The sequence below is a fragment of the Canis lupus genome, chromosome 17, assembly GCF_011100685.1.
Source record: "Canis lupus familiaris isolate Mischka breed German Shepherd chromosome 17, alternate assembly UU_Cfam_GSD_1.0, whole genome shotgun sequence".
In the NCBI taxonomy this organism is placed as follows: Eukaryota; Metazoa; Chordata; class Mammalia; order Carnivora; family Canidae; genus Canis; species Canis lupus.
The window spans coordinates 38,173,842-38,193,942 of NC_049238.1; the positions used below are offsets into that span (position 1 = coordinate 38,173,842).

At 38.7% G+C, this 20,101-nt stretch overlaps 1 protein-coding gene across 3 annotated transcripts in view; it reads left to right on the forward strand.

Moving 5' to 3' along the window:
* The window catches only part of EIF2AK3 (eukaryotic translation initiation factor 2 alpha kinase 3), a 64,570-nt gene that overhangs the window by 4,203 nt on the left and 40,266 nt on the right, over positions 1-20,101 (forward strand). For 2 of the 3 annotated variants that reach the window (XR_005372452.1, XM_038561499.1), the window contains exon 2: positions 7,823-7,952. Coding sequence is in view for 1 of the 3 variants with exons in the window: in XM_038561499.1 (XP_038417427.1) it covers positions 7,823-7,952 (130 nt within the window). In the remaining 2 variants the exon portion in view is untranslated. Of the gene's footprint in view, positions 1-7,822; positions 7,953-19,454; positions 19,579-20,101 lie in introns of those variants that run through there. The other variant, XM_038561500.1, reaches the window with a different exon arrangement.

Here is a 20,101-nt window from a genome sequence, read left to right on the forward strand (position 1 = left end):
TTGTCTTTTTAGCTTATTGACACCTGGGCTCTAGATATGATATGTGAGAGGATTGAGGATACTCTGTTCTTTATTTAAAGTATGAAGCCTTTACACACTGAGGCATTTTGCAGAAAGGGACTGGGTCTTCATCAGCTTCTGTGAGCTGTAGCTCCAGCATGCCTCTTCATTTCCTAAATACTGCCTGGGAACTCCTATCTGGTTTTTTCCTCTTTTTGTAAGAATGAAGCTGCTGAACATTTTTACTGCAAAATATTTTGAAATACAAAGAGGAGAACTGGTAGGTTGCAGAACTAAATGTGAAGGGGGAAATTTGATTAAAATATTTTGATTAAAAATGTTTCCTAGAACAAAGTAGAAAGTGTGTCCAAAAATGCTTTAACCTAATAGAGAAAGGATATCTGTCATTCATGTTGTCTATAATATTGAAAACTCAAATGGTATTTCTTTAAGGTGTAGCTTATATGTCAGTTATAAAGTACAGTTGGTAATTTTTGACATGTTTGTTTTGATTGGGTGCAGGGCTAGTCTTGTGATATGTTTAAATAAAGGAAGTTTGATTTGAAGATTTACTTAGTAGGTGAGGACTAAGAAGTATAGTTCAATTAATACTGGTTTGTTTTTGAACAAGAACATATGCTTTCTTGAATGAGAGCATGTGTTTAGGTGGAGGATTCTTGGCTACATCAAAAAACAGATTGAACCAAATCACATTTTTAATTTTGTAGAGTTTTGTTTTCTCTTTTCCCCTCCTCTCAAAGAAAGAAAATGTGCAATTAAAAAATAAGCACTTGTTAATGTAGAAACTATTCACTTCATATAATGTTCTCTTGTCACCAGCTTCTTTTTCCCACATAGGAAATTTCTACAGGTAGTAAGCCTGCTTTAGAATTATTATATGAAAGAATTCAGGCTCTACTCTCAGACTCTGATAAACTTAATTGTAAGTAAGCAGGTATTCTGGATGACTTAAGTCAGAGCAAATAGTTTTTAAAAAATAGGATCTTCACTGTGTCATAAGGTCATTTCTGCTCAATAGAAGGGCAAATCAGGGATCCCTGGGTGGCGCAGCGGTTTGGCGCCTGCCTTTGGCCCAGGGCGCGATCCTGGAGACCTGGGATCGAATCCCACATCAGGCTCCTGGTGCATGGAGCCTGCTTCTCCCTCTGCCTATGTCTCTGCCTCTCTCTCTCTCTCTCTCTCCGTGACTATCATAAATAAATAAAAAATTAAAAAAAAAAGATTAAAAAAAATAGAAGGGCAAATCAGAGCAGTAACAGGATAAATGGTATCTTGATGAGATTTCTGGGATGAATAAAAGCTGCACATTGTAGTAATACAGTAGTGGCTACGTAATGAAAACTTATTGTTAACAGAATGATAGAGTTTAAAAACCTAAATTCATTCTTCTGTCTGTTCAAAACCTGTTATTTGGTATGTGACCTGAGGCAAGTCACATCTTTCTCGGTTTCTGTTTTGTTTTATATGTATAATAGTATCTGCCCAACTAAGATGTTTTATTTAGTTCATTATGTTCGTTTCGCAAACATTTACTGCATTTAACTGTTACATGCCAAGGGTAGATAGATGGGCAGCTGAGCTAGCCCTTGAGCCCTAAGTCTTGACAGGGAGATCATTGTGTTAAAGAATTAACTATACTAGAATGGATAGTGAGTGACATAAGAGGAGTTTGAGAGTAAAGACAATGGAAGTATCAAGTGAGTGAGTCTTTGAATGTGAAGTGTCAGGGCTAGTCTAGGCTGCAGAGTCCAGAGCAGTGATTCCCAAGCCAGGGCTCCTGGACATCTATAGATCTGCAAAGGTAAGAATGGGGATCCATGAGATTGTCAGTATTTTTAAATAACCAAGTGGAATTAGATATCCAGTGGAGAAGGCTAATTAAACAGTCAAGTTTTTGGTTTTGAACTAGAATTGTATCAAACAATGTAGTATTCTTAGCTATGTCTTTTCAGAAATCTTCAGTATTTTGATTAGTATTAAATATTCCCTCAAAAATGGGGGAGTTCATTAGAAAGAAATGTTTGTTGCTTAAATGAAATCATTTAAGATGTGAAATAAAGAATAAATTAAAAGGGAACTTTGTTGAAAAGTTAAGAAACGTGTGCGCGCACACGTGCGCGCGTGCACATGCTGCAGTGGAGTAGGGGATTACGCTGATTACGAAAGGCTCAATGTGCTATAGCAAGCAGTATGGCCTTTATTCTGTGAGCATGGGAAGCTTCAGAAGTTTATCAGATCTCTATTATAGAAACAAAACTGTTGGAACTGCAGAAGGGACAGAGATGTGAGGCAGGAAAATATGTCAGAAAGGCTTTTGAAAATGTTCTGATGAGAAGTGAGAATTGGCTCTAGGACAAGGGCAGTGGTAACAAAGGAAGGAAAAGATTCAAAAGCTTCAGAAATAGAATCAGTAGTACATGACTATTGTCTAAATGTAGAGCATGAGGGAGAAGGTAGACTTGATGTCTGATGCAAATGTTAAGTGACAAGGTAGATGGAGAAGGATGTGGGAGAGAAGATTTACCTGAACACACTGTGGGGGTAAGAAGCATGTCCTGATGAAAATGCAGAAGTAGAGCAGGGAGAGAGACAGTGAACAGTAAACATTGTATAGGTTTGGGAGCTCTTACTTTACAGGTAAAGGCAAAGCCGTGGCTATTGGCTAAAGCTAGAACTCCATGACCTGTTTGCTGGATTTTGAGAGCACTAGGAATAATGGGGTGAAGAGAAGTGTCCTTGTAGAAGTCGGGGAAAGGAGAAGGTCCAGAATGAGAAGCCAGCCACTCTTTCAGCTGCTGCTGCGGGACAGACTTGATGAGAATGGATCTGGCAGGAGGAGATTGTGGAAAACCTTGAGAATAGCTTTGAAGCATTGGATCATGCGTAAGAGAACAGCGCTTGCTGTTGAGTAATCCAAACAAATGCCTTTGTAAACTAAAGCAAGGTGTGAGAGATAGAAATTTCTGAAGAGTTTATTTTTTTTATTATTTTTTTTTATTTTTTTATTATTTATTTATGATAGTCACAGAGAGACAGAGAGAGAAAGAGAGGCAGAGACATAGGCAGAGGGAGAAGCAGGCTCCATGCACCGGGAGCCCGACGTGGGATTCGATCCCGGGTCTCCAGGATCATGCCCTGGGCCAAAGGCAGGCGCCAAACCGCTGCGCCACCCAGGGATCCCTTCTGAAGAGTTTATTGACAGAGTTGACCAATAGGCCTTCTTCAATCAGGGTAATAGATTATTTCTTTACTCCAAAGAAACAGCCCTTTGAGGTAAGTCAATATTTGCCAAGCTGGTCTTATTGCAAGGCTCACCGGGGTTACTTGTCAGGGGCTAGCTCCCAAGTCCCCTCTGGTGGGATGGGACCCATGAATGTTTACTGGCTTTTAACAAGCACTCCAGATTATTTTTATGATCAGGCAAGTTTGAGTTATGCTGAAGAGGAGAAGAGCCATAGGGATGTGTATACAGGTCTGACTTCAAAGCTCCAGTTCTTAAAAAGAGAAAGAAAATGCTCCAGTTCTTTCCACTGGAAATGCTGCCTCTGTGGTCCCTTCAATTTTTAAATAAGTTAAGGGCTTTTCATCTTGCTCATAGAAACCTGAAAATAGAGTGAATGGATTGTGGGTAGAAATGGCATTATAGTCTCCCTATTTGGGGAGAGATGTTCATTTTTTATCTCTGATGTTTATTCTAAACGCCTATGGCTGTTTATCCCTGCATTCAGCATTATCTATCTACTTGATGCTTTTCTCAATCCATAGTATGTCCATGAGCATCTCTCTCTTAGAATGTGATTCAACACAATAGTGTAAATTGTAGCATCTCTTTTTTGCACTGTAGTGCTGCTCATTTCAGCCACAGCAGAAGGGGTACTTCCTTCCAGAGACATATTTGGGAAGGAGCCCACACTGAATATTATGGTTAATTTGTAGCAGATAAGAATGTGAATGGTTTTGTTTGTTTGTTTTTAACATCTTAAAAGAGTTTAAAAGAGTTTTAGGGGATTTACTGTTATTCCCATTAAGAGGGTAAAAATAATTAAGGTACCCCATTCAAACCTAAGAACCAGATTACATTAAATATCAAAAGCAGTTAAGGGACGTCTGGGTGGCTCAGTGGTTGAGTGCCTTCATCACCAGAGTCCTGGGATTGAGTCCCACATCGGACTCCCTGTAGGGAGCCTGCTTCTCCCTCTGCCTATGTCTCTGCCTCTTTCTGTGTGTCTCTCATGAATAAATAAATCTTAAAAAAAAAAAAAAGCAGTTAAGAGAATGATATACTTAATTGTTCCTGCCCACGTTTGTATTTCTTTTAGTTATTACCCAAATTTACACTTATTTTCTAGATATAGTACAAAATCTGAAACTATCTTGTTTAAAAAAAACAAAATCTTTGACTCAGTTAAATGCACCCTATATGATAAGTTGTCAGTGAAAGAATAGTTAGGTATTAAACTCCAAGTGACTTATTGAAATATTTTTGTATACACATAAGATACACATGCATATTTTATTGTTGGATTTTTTCCTTGTTTTGAAAATGAGACCTAGAATTTTACCATTCTTCTCTGCATACCTCTAGCCCAAATACCTACATACTCGGAAAAATTACAGGGTTTGTTGTTGTTGTTTTTGTTATAAGTAGAATGTCTAGGGTGATAAACAATGTTCGTTCTTACTTAAAAACAAAAAATAGTATCTGAAATGTTGCAGTGATCTCCTTAATTTCTCATGATTATCACTGTTTGTTTATACTAAATTTTGTTTCAATTAGAGTGGTTTTCATTCAACCATCTATTTGTGGTTAATGCTTCCAGAATAATTAGACATTTCTACAATGGTACTAGGGAAGAGTTAACTTGGTTCTGAACCCTGGATCACTATTAGATTCTGTTCTTTTATTTGTAAATTGACACATATAAGGTATGAATTTTTTATACCCTTCATTATAAAATAATTTTCTTTCTCAGAGTATCTGTCTGTTCCCCTAATTCCTGGTAGATCTCTTTAGAAAGCAGGTTAATGTGTAGGGAGGGGAGTTGAGTTGTTTCCTTTCTTTTGGTTATCTAAAATTACTGGGATCCCTGGGTGGTGGAGCGGTTTGGCGCCTGCCTTTGGCCCAGGACGCGATCCTGGAGACCCAGGATCGAATCCCACGTCGGGCTCCCAGTGCATGGAGCCTGCTTCTCCCTCTGCCTATGTCGCTGCCTCTCTCTCTCTCTCTCTCTGTGACTATCATAAAAAAAAAAAAAATTACTAGAGTTTGTAAGTGGCAAATCTTTATTTTCACAAATTAGACTAAGAGTTGCCATTTGAAAAATTCAAAATGAGAATTAGTGTATAGTTTGGAAACTAGATTGACAATTTTATTTATCCCCTTGATAAATTTATTCATTTGAGAAACATTAAGTTCTTTGAAAAGTTTCAACTGAGTTTATTGAACTGTTTGTCTTGATCAACTTATAGCTTCACTTTGAATTTGTATACAATGTACTTCAGGTGGATTAGAACAGATAAAAGTTGTATTTTATAATCCTAAAGTGGAACATCATGTGTTCTTGGGATTTGCATGGTTTTTAAAGCAGACAAATATATGTAACAAATTTGTAGAACAACTATATAACATATTCTTTCATTCAACAAATATTTATTGAGGACCTTTTATATATTTGAGAGTATATGTTCCAGGCAGACGGAACAGTAGCTGCAAAGGACCCGAGGGAATTGGAGAAGTCATTTTGGAGAAGTCATTCTACCATATAAATCTGGTAGGCAGTTAGGTATATATAAGTCCAGAGTTCAGGGAGAGGGAAAAATTTGAGAGTTGCCGGCATATAGATGGTATTTTAAACTATGAGACTGGATGGATGAGACCATCAAAAAAAGTACGTGTAGGTAAAGAACACTTTGAAAGAAGAGATGAGGAGGAATCAGAAAATGAGGCTGAGAAAGAGTAACCTGCAAGTAAGAAAAAAAATCTGGAGAGTACAGTATCCTGGAAGCCACATGAAGAGTGTGTCTTATGAAGGGCAGGAGAAATCTTTGGTCAGGTGCTGCGAGAAGGTCACGTGAACTGACACCTGACCATGGGATTTTTCAGTATGAAGGTCATTGAGGACCCCAATAAGAACCTTTCAAGTGGAGTGACAGAAGCAAAATCTTGATTAGGAATAGTTCAAGATGGAAGAAGGGGAGAAGATCTGGAGACAATGTATAAGAATTCTTTCAAGGAGTTTTGTTCCAGAGGCAGACAAGGAGTGGATTGAAAGCTTAGAGGGAGTAGAATGGTTCATTTTGTTTAACTGGTTTGGTTTTTAATTGGGGGAATAATAGGTTTGAAAGCTGAGAGGAATGCTCTGGTAGAGGAGAAATAATTGATGTAAGAGCAAGAAGAGAGATGTGAGGACTGGCAAATAGAGATCTGTTGTCTAAGCAGAAGTGTTGGTAGTGGATGGGACCACGAACAATTCACCTGCAGTAACAGGAGGGAAGATAGAATCATGGGCCCAGGTGGTGATAAAGAGAGAGATGTGATGGTGGGATTCCTTTTGATTATATCTATCCCTGAGATACATGAGCTTGGAAAAGCTAGTGTTGGAAGTTGAGGAGAAAAGAGAAATAATATAGTTTAACCTCGGACAGCAGGTGAGTAGATAGACCACGGTAGTATGCTGTGATGGTGGAGCAGCATTAATAGCCCTTTTCATGTTGGTGGTCATGATTAAAGTGAGTCCAGTCAGCATGATTATGTTTTTCTTTGGCCACATTCAACAGCACAGAAGTGAGAGTGAGAAAAAGCAGAGCATTGGATTTAGCTAGGGTTAGAGTTGTGCTAGTCAAGTGTGACATGTCAGGGGCCAGGAAGTGCTCCAAATGAAGGACTATGGGATTTAAACTGGGTATGAAAGAAGTGAGGGCCTAATAGTATTGAAGCTCAGGGTAAAAGTGACAGAATCAATGACATGTAGGCTCTAGTGGGGTCAGAGATTAGTGGGAGTGAGGGAAGCAGAGGAAATGAGCCAGAAAGGGCTTGGTGGTGGGGGCTGGAATGCTTGAAATTTCAGTGAGGCCGGGGAGTTGTGGTGATTGGTAATGCCAAGGGCTAGGGTCTCACCATATGGGGCAGTGGTTGAGGCAAAGTAAACAGGTCATAAAAACCCAAAGAATGTGTTAATAGTGACTGTTAAACCAAGAGCTAAAATCCTCAAGGAGTGAGACTAGTAACCCAAGCATCAGAAGACAGTAACTAGGGGGGATAGTGGACAGAGCAATCTGATCCTGAGGATTTTTAGACAGGAGAGAAAGTAATCTAGAAACAGCAATGAGGTGCAAGAAGTACTCCCACCCTGTCATGGGACCGAGTAGTCAAGGGTTTTAGAGCAAAGAATCCTCTTTGCTTCAAAAGTGATGTTCTCAGGAAGAGCCAGGTTTCTACTCAAGCAAGAAGGCAAGTGGACATTCAGGAAAAAGTGTGTTTCAGGGTCAAGGCTTTCAGGGATTAGGGAAGGAAGAAGAGGACAGCACTGAGAATGTTGAGGGATTACAGTGTGGGAATGAGGAATGACGGAGGAGTCTGGGGCTTTTCATAAGTGACCTGAAGAGTATATTGCAGTGGTCTTGGTAGGCCTTAGACAAATAGTGATAGCAAGACTGTAAGTGTTGTGAGGAGGTGAGCCCTCCCTCTTGCAATAGACAATGTCCTTGGGGATGGTCTGGTTTTCTTTCCAGTGTATGCAGTGAGGTGCCCGATATCATAAATACCTTTTAAACTTTGTCTTATTAATTTTTAAATTTATAGATCGTTAGTGATTATCAGCACTTTAGATGGGCGAATTGCTGCCTTGGATCCTGAGAATCATGGTAAAAAACAGTGGGATTTGGACGTGGGATCTGGTTCCTTGGTTTCATCCAGCCTCAGCAAACCAGAGGTAAGAATTTTCTATTAAATGTTGATTGGAAATAGCTATAATGAGCAATTACTGATACCAGTAGTATGTATTTGCCCAGCGCCTGATGGCCTAGGTGTGAGACCTGTCTGCCTCTTACAAGCTGTGTCTCCTTCTGGCAACTATTTAACTTTTCTGTTCTCAGTTCTCCTCCTTTAAAACAAGTGGCTAGTGTCACCTACTTCTTAGAATTGTTTTGAACGTTAAATGAGTTAATCATATACATGAGTAACTGTGAATACTATGTGCTGTATCCATCAGCATAGCTCATTACCTGAGCTATAAAATGATCATCATTTCTTCCCCCTTATTATTACCACAAGGTGCCTAAGAATAATAAAACGAATAAAAATAACTGTATCCCAATAGTTAGAAACACATGCTGCAAAATCCCATGAATTATTCCCTACATCTTACCTACAGCTTACATCCTAAAAATAAGCATGGGATTTTTTTAGAATGTAATTTTAGACAAATTTGATTATTTGCAAAAACAAAAAGAGAGATGGTGCTTCTAAAACTCCTAAGACACATGACTCCAAGACTTAATTAGTGACTTAGCTCCTCAGAGCTGTAGTAGTCTCAGCAATAAGTAAGCACACTACCTACTTACTTGAGGCAGGGGGCGGGTTAAATGAGGGAAGTTTATTTTTCTCAGCTTTTGTCTTGACTCTGATAGATTAAATCTCTGTCCAATTCTAGAGCTTTATTCTTTTGTTTAAATCATTTAAAGTAAGTCCCTCATTTGAATTGAGACTGCTGACATGGAAGCTGTCATCTCTTTTCCTGAATACCTTCAGTCTCCGATATATCTAACCAAGCTGTGTTCCTCTGGGACACTCTTTCTGAATGCTCTTTTTTAATTTCATCCCTTTTAGAAAGCTAGGAGCACCTAAGTGGCTCAGTTAAGCAGCCAACTCTTTTTTTTTTCTTTAAGATTTTTTTTTTAAGATTTATTTATTTATTTATGATAGACAGAGAGAGAGAGAGAGGCAGAGACACAGGAGGAGGGAGAAGTAGGCTCCATGCAGGAGCCTGACGTGGGACTTGATCCCAGGTCTCCAGGATCACGCCCTGGGCTGCAGGCGGTGCTAAACCGCTGCGCCACCGGGGCTGCCCTAAGCAGCCGACTCTTGATCTACCGGGGCTGCCCTAAGCAGCCAACTCTTGATCTCAGCTCAGGTCTTGATCTCAGGATTGCCAGTTCAAGCCGTGCATTGGGCTCTACACTATGTGTAGAGCCTACTTAAAAATCAAACCAGACCAAAAGCTTTCCAGCTGGTATCAGATTTGAAAAACCTAACATGAGAGGCTTAAGGATGACGTAATTAGTGGTGACGAGATTTTCTGATGGGAATACTGCTGCCAGTGCCCCATCTGGTCTTCTATAAACCCAGCCGGGATGCTTTCCTGGAGCACCCAGGCAGGTGCTAAGGGAAATGGCAGTGCTCAGTCTCCACATTTGTGTGTGCTAAGCCCTGACTAGGCTTTCCTAGTGCTTACTATTTATCAAATGGTACAGTTTGCTAAAAAATATCTGTCCGGAATACTGAACTTCTGTTATATTGTGAATTATTGATATAAATAGCAATTCTCTTGTAAATTACACTAATAAATTTGAATCAGGTGTAATATTGAAATGAATTATTTCAGTCTAAACATTCATTGATTTGTGTTCTGCTGGGATTATGCTTGGGTATGCATGTTTTGCTTTATTTTTAAACTAGATATAAAAAGATGATCAGCAAAATCAGAAGACTGAGCTGTTTACATCTGAGGTAATATTATGGCATGTCATAGTGGTACAAAGCATGTGTGTGTTACACATGAACAAAAGATACGTTGCATGGTATGACAAAGTAGAATGCAAATAGTTGTAATACCCTGAGTGCTATTGAGTGTGTTTAAATTATGTTAGCCATTTTAAGTACAGTTCAACTTTCTCGTCCCCAGTCCTCACCATTTTCTGTGGTTTATTAGGGCTTTCTTGTTTTAAGTGCCCTCCTTCCTACCCACTGCAAACCTTAGATCCTTTGGATAGCATGCTTTTGAAATGTTAAATCTCAAGTATATTGCAAAGTTTCCCCGTGTCACCCTTACAATAAATGAAAAGCTCATTGGCTACCAAGCTTGCAGGAGACCTCTTTGCATTAACTAGATTTTCATTTTCTGTTTTATGGAAAGAAAAGAAAAAAGAAAATCTAAAGTACTGACCATCTGGGATAACACAATAGGTTTACTAGACTTTACTGCCCCCACAAGTTCTTGAGACCATTTCTTGAAACAACATGTTTCCAGGGTTGTAGTATACATGTTACGTACTCTACACATGATGTAATCTTCACACAGATCCTTCTGAGGTTGATGTCATTTTGTAGAAGAGGAAACTGAAGCTCAGAGAAGTTACCTGCTTGAAATTGCAGACCATCTAGATGATAAAGCTGGGACTGAACCCAGGCTGGCCTAACCATACCCCATTCTGCTTGCTCTGGAGCCATTTCCCCATGTGGGTGCACCTCCCCATTACAAACTCAGGCTGCTCCTCTAGTACAGCAGGTCTCAGACTGTATTGTCCCAGGACCCTTTATATTCTTAAAAATTGAGGAGGGCTCCAAAGAACTTTCTTCATGGGTTATGTCTACCTAGACTTAAACTATGTTAGAAATTTAAAAAGAAACTTTAAAGACTTGTTATTAAATAATTTTAAAAATGAACCCATTGATAGCATAAAAACATATTGTTATGAAGAATATTTTCTAGTTTAAAAATATTTCAGTGAGAGGAGTGGTGGCATTGTTTTATATTTTTATAAATCTCTAAGTTCTGGTCTAATAGATAACTGGATTTTCGCATCTGCTTCTGCATTTAATGCATTGCATTGTTGTTTTGGTTGAACTATATGAAAAAGAAAATCTGGGCACATACATATATGTAGTTAGAAAAGGGAGATGTATTTTTGAAGCCTTTTCAGATGGTTGGGTCATTCTTTTTTGATACTATACCAAAACAAGTGGAAGTTTCTTAAAGGTTAGTTGCACTGTAGAATCTGAAACCGTATCAGTGAACATTTTGTACTCTGTTATATTAACATCCATCTGTCTGTCTTGCCCTTTACTCATGCATGATGTTCTAACATCATTTGACAAATTCAGTGAGTTATACCGATCCTCCAGCTGTTGACATATTTCCTAACAGAATTATTTTAAAGATCAGATTTGCTATTATCACCACTGATCTCATCAGAAAAGTCTTTTAGTCCTGGGAAACTGTTGAGCTCACATTGGTAGAGACAGGTTCTCCAAAATTCTAATCTTCACTTGAAATTTTATCACAGTTATGGTCAGTTGTTTTCTTTGAAGTAAGAGGTTCACTTTGTGTATGTATTTTTGAGAAAATGTCTGACAGATACCCAAGCCTTAGAAGCTTCATTTTCCCCTCAGTTTTTTAGGTAGAAATGGAACTCTGTGAACAGACAGTTCACAGCTCAATCACACAAGTGCTTTTCCTCAAGACGTGTTTCATTGGGTATTTGGCAGAAGTGCTGGTGCATACTTCCTTGGTAGTCATGCAAAAAGAGTAAAAAGATGTGTACTTAGGTCCTAAATGAATGAAATGAATGCTTTTTATTGCTTCATCAGAATATTATTGAGTGAAACTTTTCTTTTCCTTTTGTTCTTTTCTTTTTTTTCATTTTACTATGAGTGTGTACCAGCGAAGAATACAATGACTGCTATTTTGGTGTTTGATTCTCTTGATTCTCGTCTAAGGCACTAGCAGTTTTAGTCACCATTGCTTTTTTTTTTTTTTTTTTTTTTTTTTTCAAGTAGGGCATGAAACCCAGTACAGGGCTCAAACTCATGACTCTGTGGTTAAGACCTGAACTGAGATCACAAGTCAAACACTTAAGGGACTGAGCCACCCAGATGCCCCTAGTCACCATTGCTTATACGCCATCAGTGCAAATATCACCACAGTAAGAAAGCAGATAACACCTTAGTAGCAAAGTCTTTTGACTCTGCACCTCTAAAAGCATCCACAGACACAGTTTGAGAATTGCTGAACTAGAATATGATAGAAATATTATAAGAATATTTGTAAGAGAAACAGGGATGTATTGTGAGCTTGAGTCATCTATTCCTTGGCAAGGTGTGCGTTGCATCTGCAAGTTGTGTTCAGAAGTTGGACAAAATACCACAGAAAGAGGATTTAAAACTGCTATTTGAATGAAAGTCTCTAACTTTTTGTGAGAAATAGTTAATTTGCTCTGTCTGAAGCCCAGCATTTGGTAGAAAAGGGTAGTGCAGGGAGTAGGGGCAAGTGCAGCAGGCAGAAGGAACTGGCATGGAGATAAAGCTGAAGCCACCCAGATGATGGTGGGAAGATCCATGGCTCCTTGCAGGCACTCCTGTATTAAAATGTCAGTTTCTCCACGCTTTCATTGAGAGTGGTATGAAGATGAGACAGATAAAACCTATAATGCCAGGGAAGATGTATTCCCTGTGAAGCAATTGGTAAAGCAACTCATTAATCTAATGAAGAAGATTTGATAGAGTATGTAATAATTTTTTTAAACTTTTATTAATCTCTACCCCCGCATATGGGTCTCGAACTCACAACCCCAAGATCAAGAGTTGGGTGGTGTACTGACTGATCCACTATATAAACATTTTTAAATTATTAATGATAGAGCAGTTGGTGATGAATCACATGTACTTCTGCTGCAATAATAACGTAAAGCCATGCAGGAACTGATTGCACTGTGTGGGATTGTGGAGGAGAAGCTGGGATTCAGAGACTTGAGTACTAGTCAGGATTGTCCCATTAACTGACTAGATGGCCTGGCTAGATTCTTTAGTTCAGTAGAGCTTTAATCTCCTCCTCTGTAAAATTATGAGATTGCACTAAATCCTAAAGATCTTTGTAACTTCAGGAATCAGGTACCATCGGATACATGAAACACCCAAATAAATGATCTAGAGGGAGTTTTCAACTTCCCCCTTTTTTAAAAACTACATTTAAGGATTCTTTAAAAAATAAAGCACAAATTCATTAGAAATTACCATTAGGTGTGTATGTCATTGCCTCTGGGCCTACTCTAAAATTGTCCTTAACCTTCTCTGATCCAAAAGGCATATAAAATAGTATATTATGTCATTTTATTGGTGTTTTGATTATGTCAATGAAAAATAAGTTCCTAGAGGATAAGAGAGATTGACAGTTCCATTAAACAAGGATTTTACATTACATTTAGAATGATGTGCTGCAGTAAGGTTGAGGCATCTTGAGGCATAGATCTGATTTGCCACTCTACTCTTGACTAGGTATTTACAAACTTCCTCAAAAGAATACTGATAATAAACCAAGCTAAAACTGTTGTGTATAGGTGTGTGTGTGAGAGAGAGAGAGAGAGAGAGAGAGAGAGAGAGAAAGAGAGAGAGAAAGAGAGAGAGATAATAAATGATAAACCTAAGTTCACTCCATTAGCTGTAACAGATGTGCCCTAGGGTCTAAGCCTAATACTTACTTAATAGTAGCTAAGAATTATGTTTTTAATTTTCCAAAAGACTACCTGAGGTAAAATCTGATTTGCTTTCCTCTGGTAATTTATATGCACATTAAACCTTGAAAAAACACTGAGGAGATTTTGCTGTGGTTCCTCATTGGTTGTCTTAAGATTTTGTTTTGTAACATGTTAGCATGAGTTTTCTCTGAAGTCTCTGGGTGACATTTGGATCACATTTCACCAAATCTAAGTAGATATAATGTCCTTGAACTGTCTACCTTTCTGTGTCTTGGAACACATTCATAAACACATAGAGGCCCTCCTAATCTTTATTTAAAATGCATGTTATAATTATAAACATACTAATTTGTCCTTAGATAATACCTTTGGCTTTTCTTTACTTAGAGATACCATATTTGTTTTTTGTTTCAGTTTTCTGTTAATGCCTTTTTCTTCCGCCTTTAAAAAGAACAAACAACTCTATTATAAGTCTATAGCTAGAGTTTGGGGTTTTGTTTTATTTTCGGCATGTTTCTCCCCATGGGACACCGCCTTTCTGTTTCAGACAGGTGCAGAAACAGGCAACTATGATGCTAGAGCTTTCCAGCCTTCTCCTCACCCCTCATCAGACTGCATTCATTGAGAAGGGTCTTTATAGGTGGTGGAGATTCTTAATAGTTAACTTGATTTATTCACAAAGAGCCCACAGTAGAGCCTTTGAGTAGTGCTTTATTAACAGAGGATCTGTAATCTCTTTTAAAGATTCTCTAATTTGCACTGAAATATGTCTGGTCGTTTTGCATTTTTTCATTTGTCCATAAACTAGCACGTTTTGAGCCTGATCCATCATTGAAGATCGCAGTTTGTTGGGAAAAGTCACTGTCAATTCAGTCATGTAGCAAGCCAATGTGTAAATAATTGCTTAGGTTAATTGCTTTTCTTTTAATTATAGAAATGAAAGAGTGCTTTGATTTAATTTTGTTTTATTAATCTCTTAGCATGGCTGAAAGCGTTGCTGTGACCTAAACCAGTTTACTCCAGCATGCATGTTGCCAAGTGAGAAAATTGATTTGACCTTATTTTTTAGGAAATTGACTTCACATGCACATTATCTACTTCATGAATGTATAATGACCTAACTGAAGGGAGAAATAGTTACTAAAATCTGTGTTTTCCACCATGAATATGAAAAGTATGCTTAGGGGATGCCTGGGTGGCTCAGTCGGTTGAGCATCTGCCTTCAGCTCAGATCATGACCTTGGGGTCCTGGGATCCAGCCCCATGGAGTTCGGGTTCCCTGCCTCAGCAGGGAGCCTACTTCTCCCTCTCCTTTTGCTGATCCCCCTGCTTGTGCTTTCTCTCTCTTTCAAATAAATAAAATATTTTTTAAAAAGTATGCTTAAAAGTTAGTCTAATAGTTTTCCTTATTTTGTTCTATAAGGTGAGTATAGGTTGAAAAAAGAAAGAATGGAATAGTATCTCCTTGGCATCTCCCTGCTCTTGGGTGTTAATTCACAATCTTTAATGATAATTAACAAAATTGCTTTAAAATTTTTTTCTTCAGCATTTCCTTTAAAAAAAAAAAAAACTACATTTCCTCCTAAGCATGTCACGTGTGATCCCTTTTCTATACTGTAAGATTTCATAACCCCTTATGTTAGATCATCTAACTAGTTGTTAACCTTGCCTCCTTCCTTAGTCTGTGAGGTATGATTCCCAGGAACACTTTACTTTCAGCAAAAAGGCTTTCTTTATTCTCCGCATCATGGTAATTTCAATGTTTTCAGGGAAATAAAAAAAGTCTGCTTCACACAGGCCTGGGACATTTTTTTCTCTTAACATCACCAATAGTCAATTCTAGCATCTAGTCATCTAGTCACTTGCTTGTTTTAGCTTATTAAAAGTTACCATTTTATGTTCCATACACAGTGTATCATTTTTGAAGAACTAAAATATACAAAAATACACCTGTTAACTTTTCTTTAATATTGTTCATCGTTGTAATCAATAGTTTATAATCCTTCAGAATTTCCATATAATAAAGGAGAATTTTAGGGTTGATAGAGATTTCTGGTAAATCAAAACTGATAACAGTTTGATATTTTTAATTCTTACATTGAATTCATCTTTATTTAGCTTTGAGGCTTTGTTTTTATTTTTTTTTATTTTTTAATTTTTATTTTTATTTATTTATGATAGTCACAGAGAGAGAGAGAGAGAGAGAGGCAGAGACATAGGCAGAGGGAGAAGCAGGCTCCATGCACCAGGAGCCCGATGTGGGACTCGATCCCGGTCTCCAGGATCGCGCCCTGGGCCAAAGGCAGGTGCCAAACCGCTGCGCCACCCAGGGATCCCGAGGCTTTGTTTTTAAATGGGTGTTATGAATCCACAGTTGGGGAAGAAATCATTGACATGACATAATTAAGCTTTCTACTTTCTCTTTGACTTTACTTTTGGAGCAGCTATTTAAATTCTAAAAGCTGGGGACCCCTAGATGGCTCAGCGGTTTAGTGCCTGTCTTCGGCCCAGGGCATGGTCCTGGAGTCCCGGGATCGAGTGCTGGGATTGAATCCCACATTGGGCTCCTGCATGGAGCCTACTTCTCTCTCTGCCTATGTCTCTGCCTCTCTCTCTCTCTTTCTCTCATGAATAAACAAATAAAATCTTTAAATAAATAAATAAATAAATAAATTCTAAAAGGTTTTTTGCAATTTTTGAAGTTTGGTGTTCATGAACTGTAGTTACTTTCTGAAGTTATCTTACAGAGAATAAAGGAAAGTTCATGATGAATTTACAGATACCAAGATGAAGAGTTTATGTTTTTGTTTTAAACATTTTTCTTTAATAAATATACATATATATGTATATACACATGAATTATATGAGAGGTTCAAAGTAGCACTACATATACCTAACAACTCTTGTTTGATTAGTAACATACAGTGTGCAAAGTGGTACCAAACCTATTCTTATTTAATCCTTGCATAACCTTGTAAAATAAATATTCTTTTTAAATTTTTTTTCGAGAGAGAGACTGCATGTGAGGTGGAGGATGGTAATCCTAAGCAGGCTCCAGCCCAGCCTGGAGCCCAATTCAAGGCTTGATCTCACAACTCTGAGATCATGACCTGAGCCAAAATCAAGAGTCAAATGCTTAACTGACTGAGCCACACAGGTGCCTTGTAAAATAAATACTATGTTCTTCATGTGACAAAATTGGGGCTCAAAATGGGTCAGAGTTCTGTCTGGTGTAGGAGAGTTGAGACTCAACCCTAGGTTTTTGGACTTAGCCTGTGCCCTCTTTCCAGTGTTTCATGCCTTTTTTTTTTTTTTTTTTTACATAGTCTTAAAAAATCTCCTATCATCCAAATATTTATTCATTACAAAAGGAAAAATAGTATAACTGTACAGTGGGGAAACCTGACAGACACCAGACATCACCTTAATGAAGTGATCAAGGTTAACAACAAAAATAAGACTTATCAGCCTTAAGAGCTGCCTGCTATAATGCACTGAGAAGAGCACAACATCACTTCTCTGGTTTTCTTGCCAAAAATACATAATCTCAATCCAATCACAAGAAACCATCAGGCAAACTCACATTTAGAGCATTCTATAAAATACCTGATTAGTTTTCTTCAATAGCCCTAATAAGGTCTGAGGCTTTGAACAACAAAGCAAAACTAAGGCACAGTCACAAATTGAAGGAAACAGAAAAATATGATAAATGAATACAGTATGTCACCTTAGACTTGATCATGGACCAGAAAAAGGACATTAGTGAAAATATTCAGGAAATTTGAATAAAGTCTATAATTTAGTCAATAGCATTCCTCCAATTTCTAAATTTCAAGATGATAACATTAAGTGAAGCTAAATGAAAGATTTATAGAGGGCAGCCCGGGTGGCTCAGCAGTTTAGTGCCGCCTTTAGCCCAGGATGTGATCCTGGATACCCGGGATCAAGTCCTGCGTTGGGTTCCCTGCATGGAGCCTGCTTCACCCTCTGCCTGTGTCTCTGCCTCTCTCTCTCTCCTGAATAAATAAATAAAATCATTTAAAAAAAATAATGGTTTATAGAAATTCTTCATACTATTTTTGCAACATTTCTGTCAATCAAATTATTTCATATTATACTTTTAAGAAATCAGTGCATTGGGGGAAAACTTCTAAGAGTTCCTTTTCTGGCAGTCTTTCCTAAAGAAAGAATCTGAAATACAAAAGATGTTCATCATAACATTTTTCATAATTTTAAAAATTAGAAACAAGCTGTATGGTCCTAAAAAGGATGCTGGTTAATAAGTTATGATCTCTGGGCTCTTGGATTTAAACAGAACTTGTGTGCTGTTGACATCCCAAAATAGAAGTCTCTGCTGATAGAGCTGATGGCTGGCATCATATCTCTATGATATGAACTGCCCAGGCCTCCCAATGCTCACCTGTTTCCTCTGTTACCTGTTGTCGTCACTCTTCATGCTGCCATCTGAATGATGTTAACACATCTACCTGTTCCTCCTCTGCCTAAAGCCCTCCAATGGTTCCGCGTTACACATAAAGTAAGGTTCAACTTCCTTACCATTCTCTGCTGGGTCCTACAGGAGCTGGCCAGAGCAGCCTCATTCAGTGTCTTAAACAGCAATGCTTTATGCCTTTTTTTTTTTTAATATTTTATCTATTTATTCATGAGAGACACAGAGAGAAAGGCGGAGACATAGGCTCCCTGCGGGAAGCCCGATGCAGGACTCGATGCCAGGACCCCGAGACCATGCCCTAAGCTGAAAGCAGATGCCCAGCCACTGAGCTACCCAGGTGTCCCACTTCCTACTTTTTGAAATACTTCAGTACTTAGCAACGTGTCTGCATTCTGTACTAATAATTATAATTCTTAATGTGTTTCATCCAGAATAATTGCTGAAAGATATCATTTATATAGCAGACTTAGCATGCTGCTTAGCCTATTTTAAGTACTTTATGCCTATTAAACATCCTTACTGGGAGAGTTGGGGGGTATGTGACCTTACCACATCCCAACCAGAACTCCTCTTTAGTGGGATGGGAGTCTGGCAGGACTGTGCACTGGGGTACAGCAGGACACATGAGATCCTTACCCTGTGGAACTCATGTGGCACTCTGTGGAGCCAGCTGAGAAGACAGATACAGAGTAATTATAGCATAAATCATGGAATTGAGTGGTGGTAACAGCCACATGGGATGGTGAAACTAAGACTTAGCAAGGATGCCTGACCTACCTAGATAAGGAAGCCAGAGAAGCTTTCTCAGAAGAGAGGATGTTTATGACTGAGGTCTCATGAGGAGAAGGAGCTGCGCTGGGAAGGAGCTGCCCAGGGAGCAGTGGGGAAAGACTGCTGGGGGGGGGGTGGGAGAAATGGCCTGTGTGGAAGCCTTGCAATGGGAACCACCATGGTGTGCTCAAGATGCTGGTGGAAGGGGAGGATGGCAACAAAGGTGAGCCTAGGGGAGAGTAATAGAGATGAGCCTATTAAGGGAGGCCAGAGCCAGGTTATACAGGGTCTAGTCAGCTGTGTTGAACATTTTGGATTTTCTCCTGAGCCATCTGAAACCAATGAGGGATTTGAAGTGGAAGAGATTCTTCCACAATCAAAATGGAAAGGGTTCCTTGACATTCTTTTTTTGCTCTGCAACTTTCACTGAACCTCTGATGAATCAAAGGGTTGTCTCAGTGAGTCCTTTGTATTACAAGCCAGTTATCTCTAATTGTGGAAGTATTTATAAACATTCATAAAGTATTCACACCAACTAGCAGTTGGAGAAACCTGGAAAAAACAAGAAAATTCCTAGAATTTTACTAAAGCCAATCTCTTGAAGCACTTTTTTCTCTTGGTTTCCTTTGACTCATCACTCTGCCAGAATTTTTAAATGTTAGAATTCTAGAAGTTTAAGTATAGGTCACCTTCGCACCCTATTCTTTTTCAAGGGGGTTGTGTGTCTCTGTTCCTATGACAGCAGCAGTTCTAATTTTCTCTTCAGCCCAGACCTCCCCTCTGAGCAACAGACCTGTACAGGCAAATGCCTCCTCACCATCTCTGCCTGGAGAGCTCTCTCAGTCACTCAGAACCCACAATAGGTAAACTTACTTCTATTCCTTCTCTGTACCTGTTCCTCATTCACTCCCAAATCTTCCTTTGGTCTTAATTTAATTCCAGAGAATTAAATCCCTTTCTGTTTTGACTATGGAGGAATTTTGGGGAACAGGGATAGGAGTGGAGAAAAGTAGGAGGCCTAACAACCCTCAGCCTGGTAGAAACTTCAGTAGCCTAGGGACCAAAGATGCATCTTTTAAAATAGCCACAGAGGGGTATCTGGGTGGGTCAGTCAGTTAAGTGTCTGACTTTGGCTCAGGTCCTGATCTCAGGGTCCTGGGATTGGGCCCTGTGTTAGGCTCTGCACTAAGCTCCTCCCTCTCCTTCTTCCCTTTCTCTCTATTCATGCTCTCTCTCTCTTTCAGATAAATAAAATCTTTAAAAAATAAAATATATATATATATATATATATATATATATATATATATATATATATAGCCAGTGGATGCCTGCGTGGCTCAGTGATTGAGTGTCTGCCTTTGGCTCAGGTCGCGATCAAATCCTGCA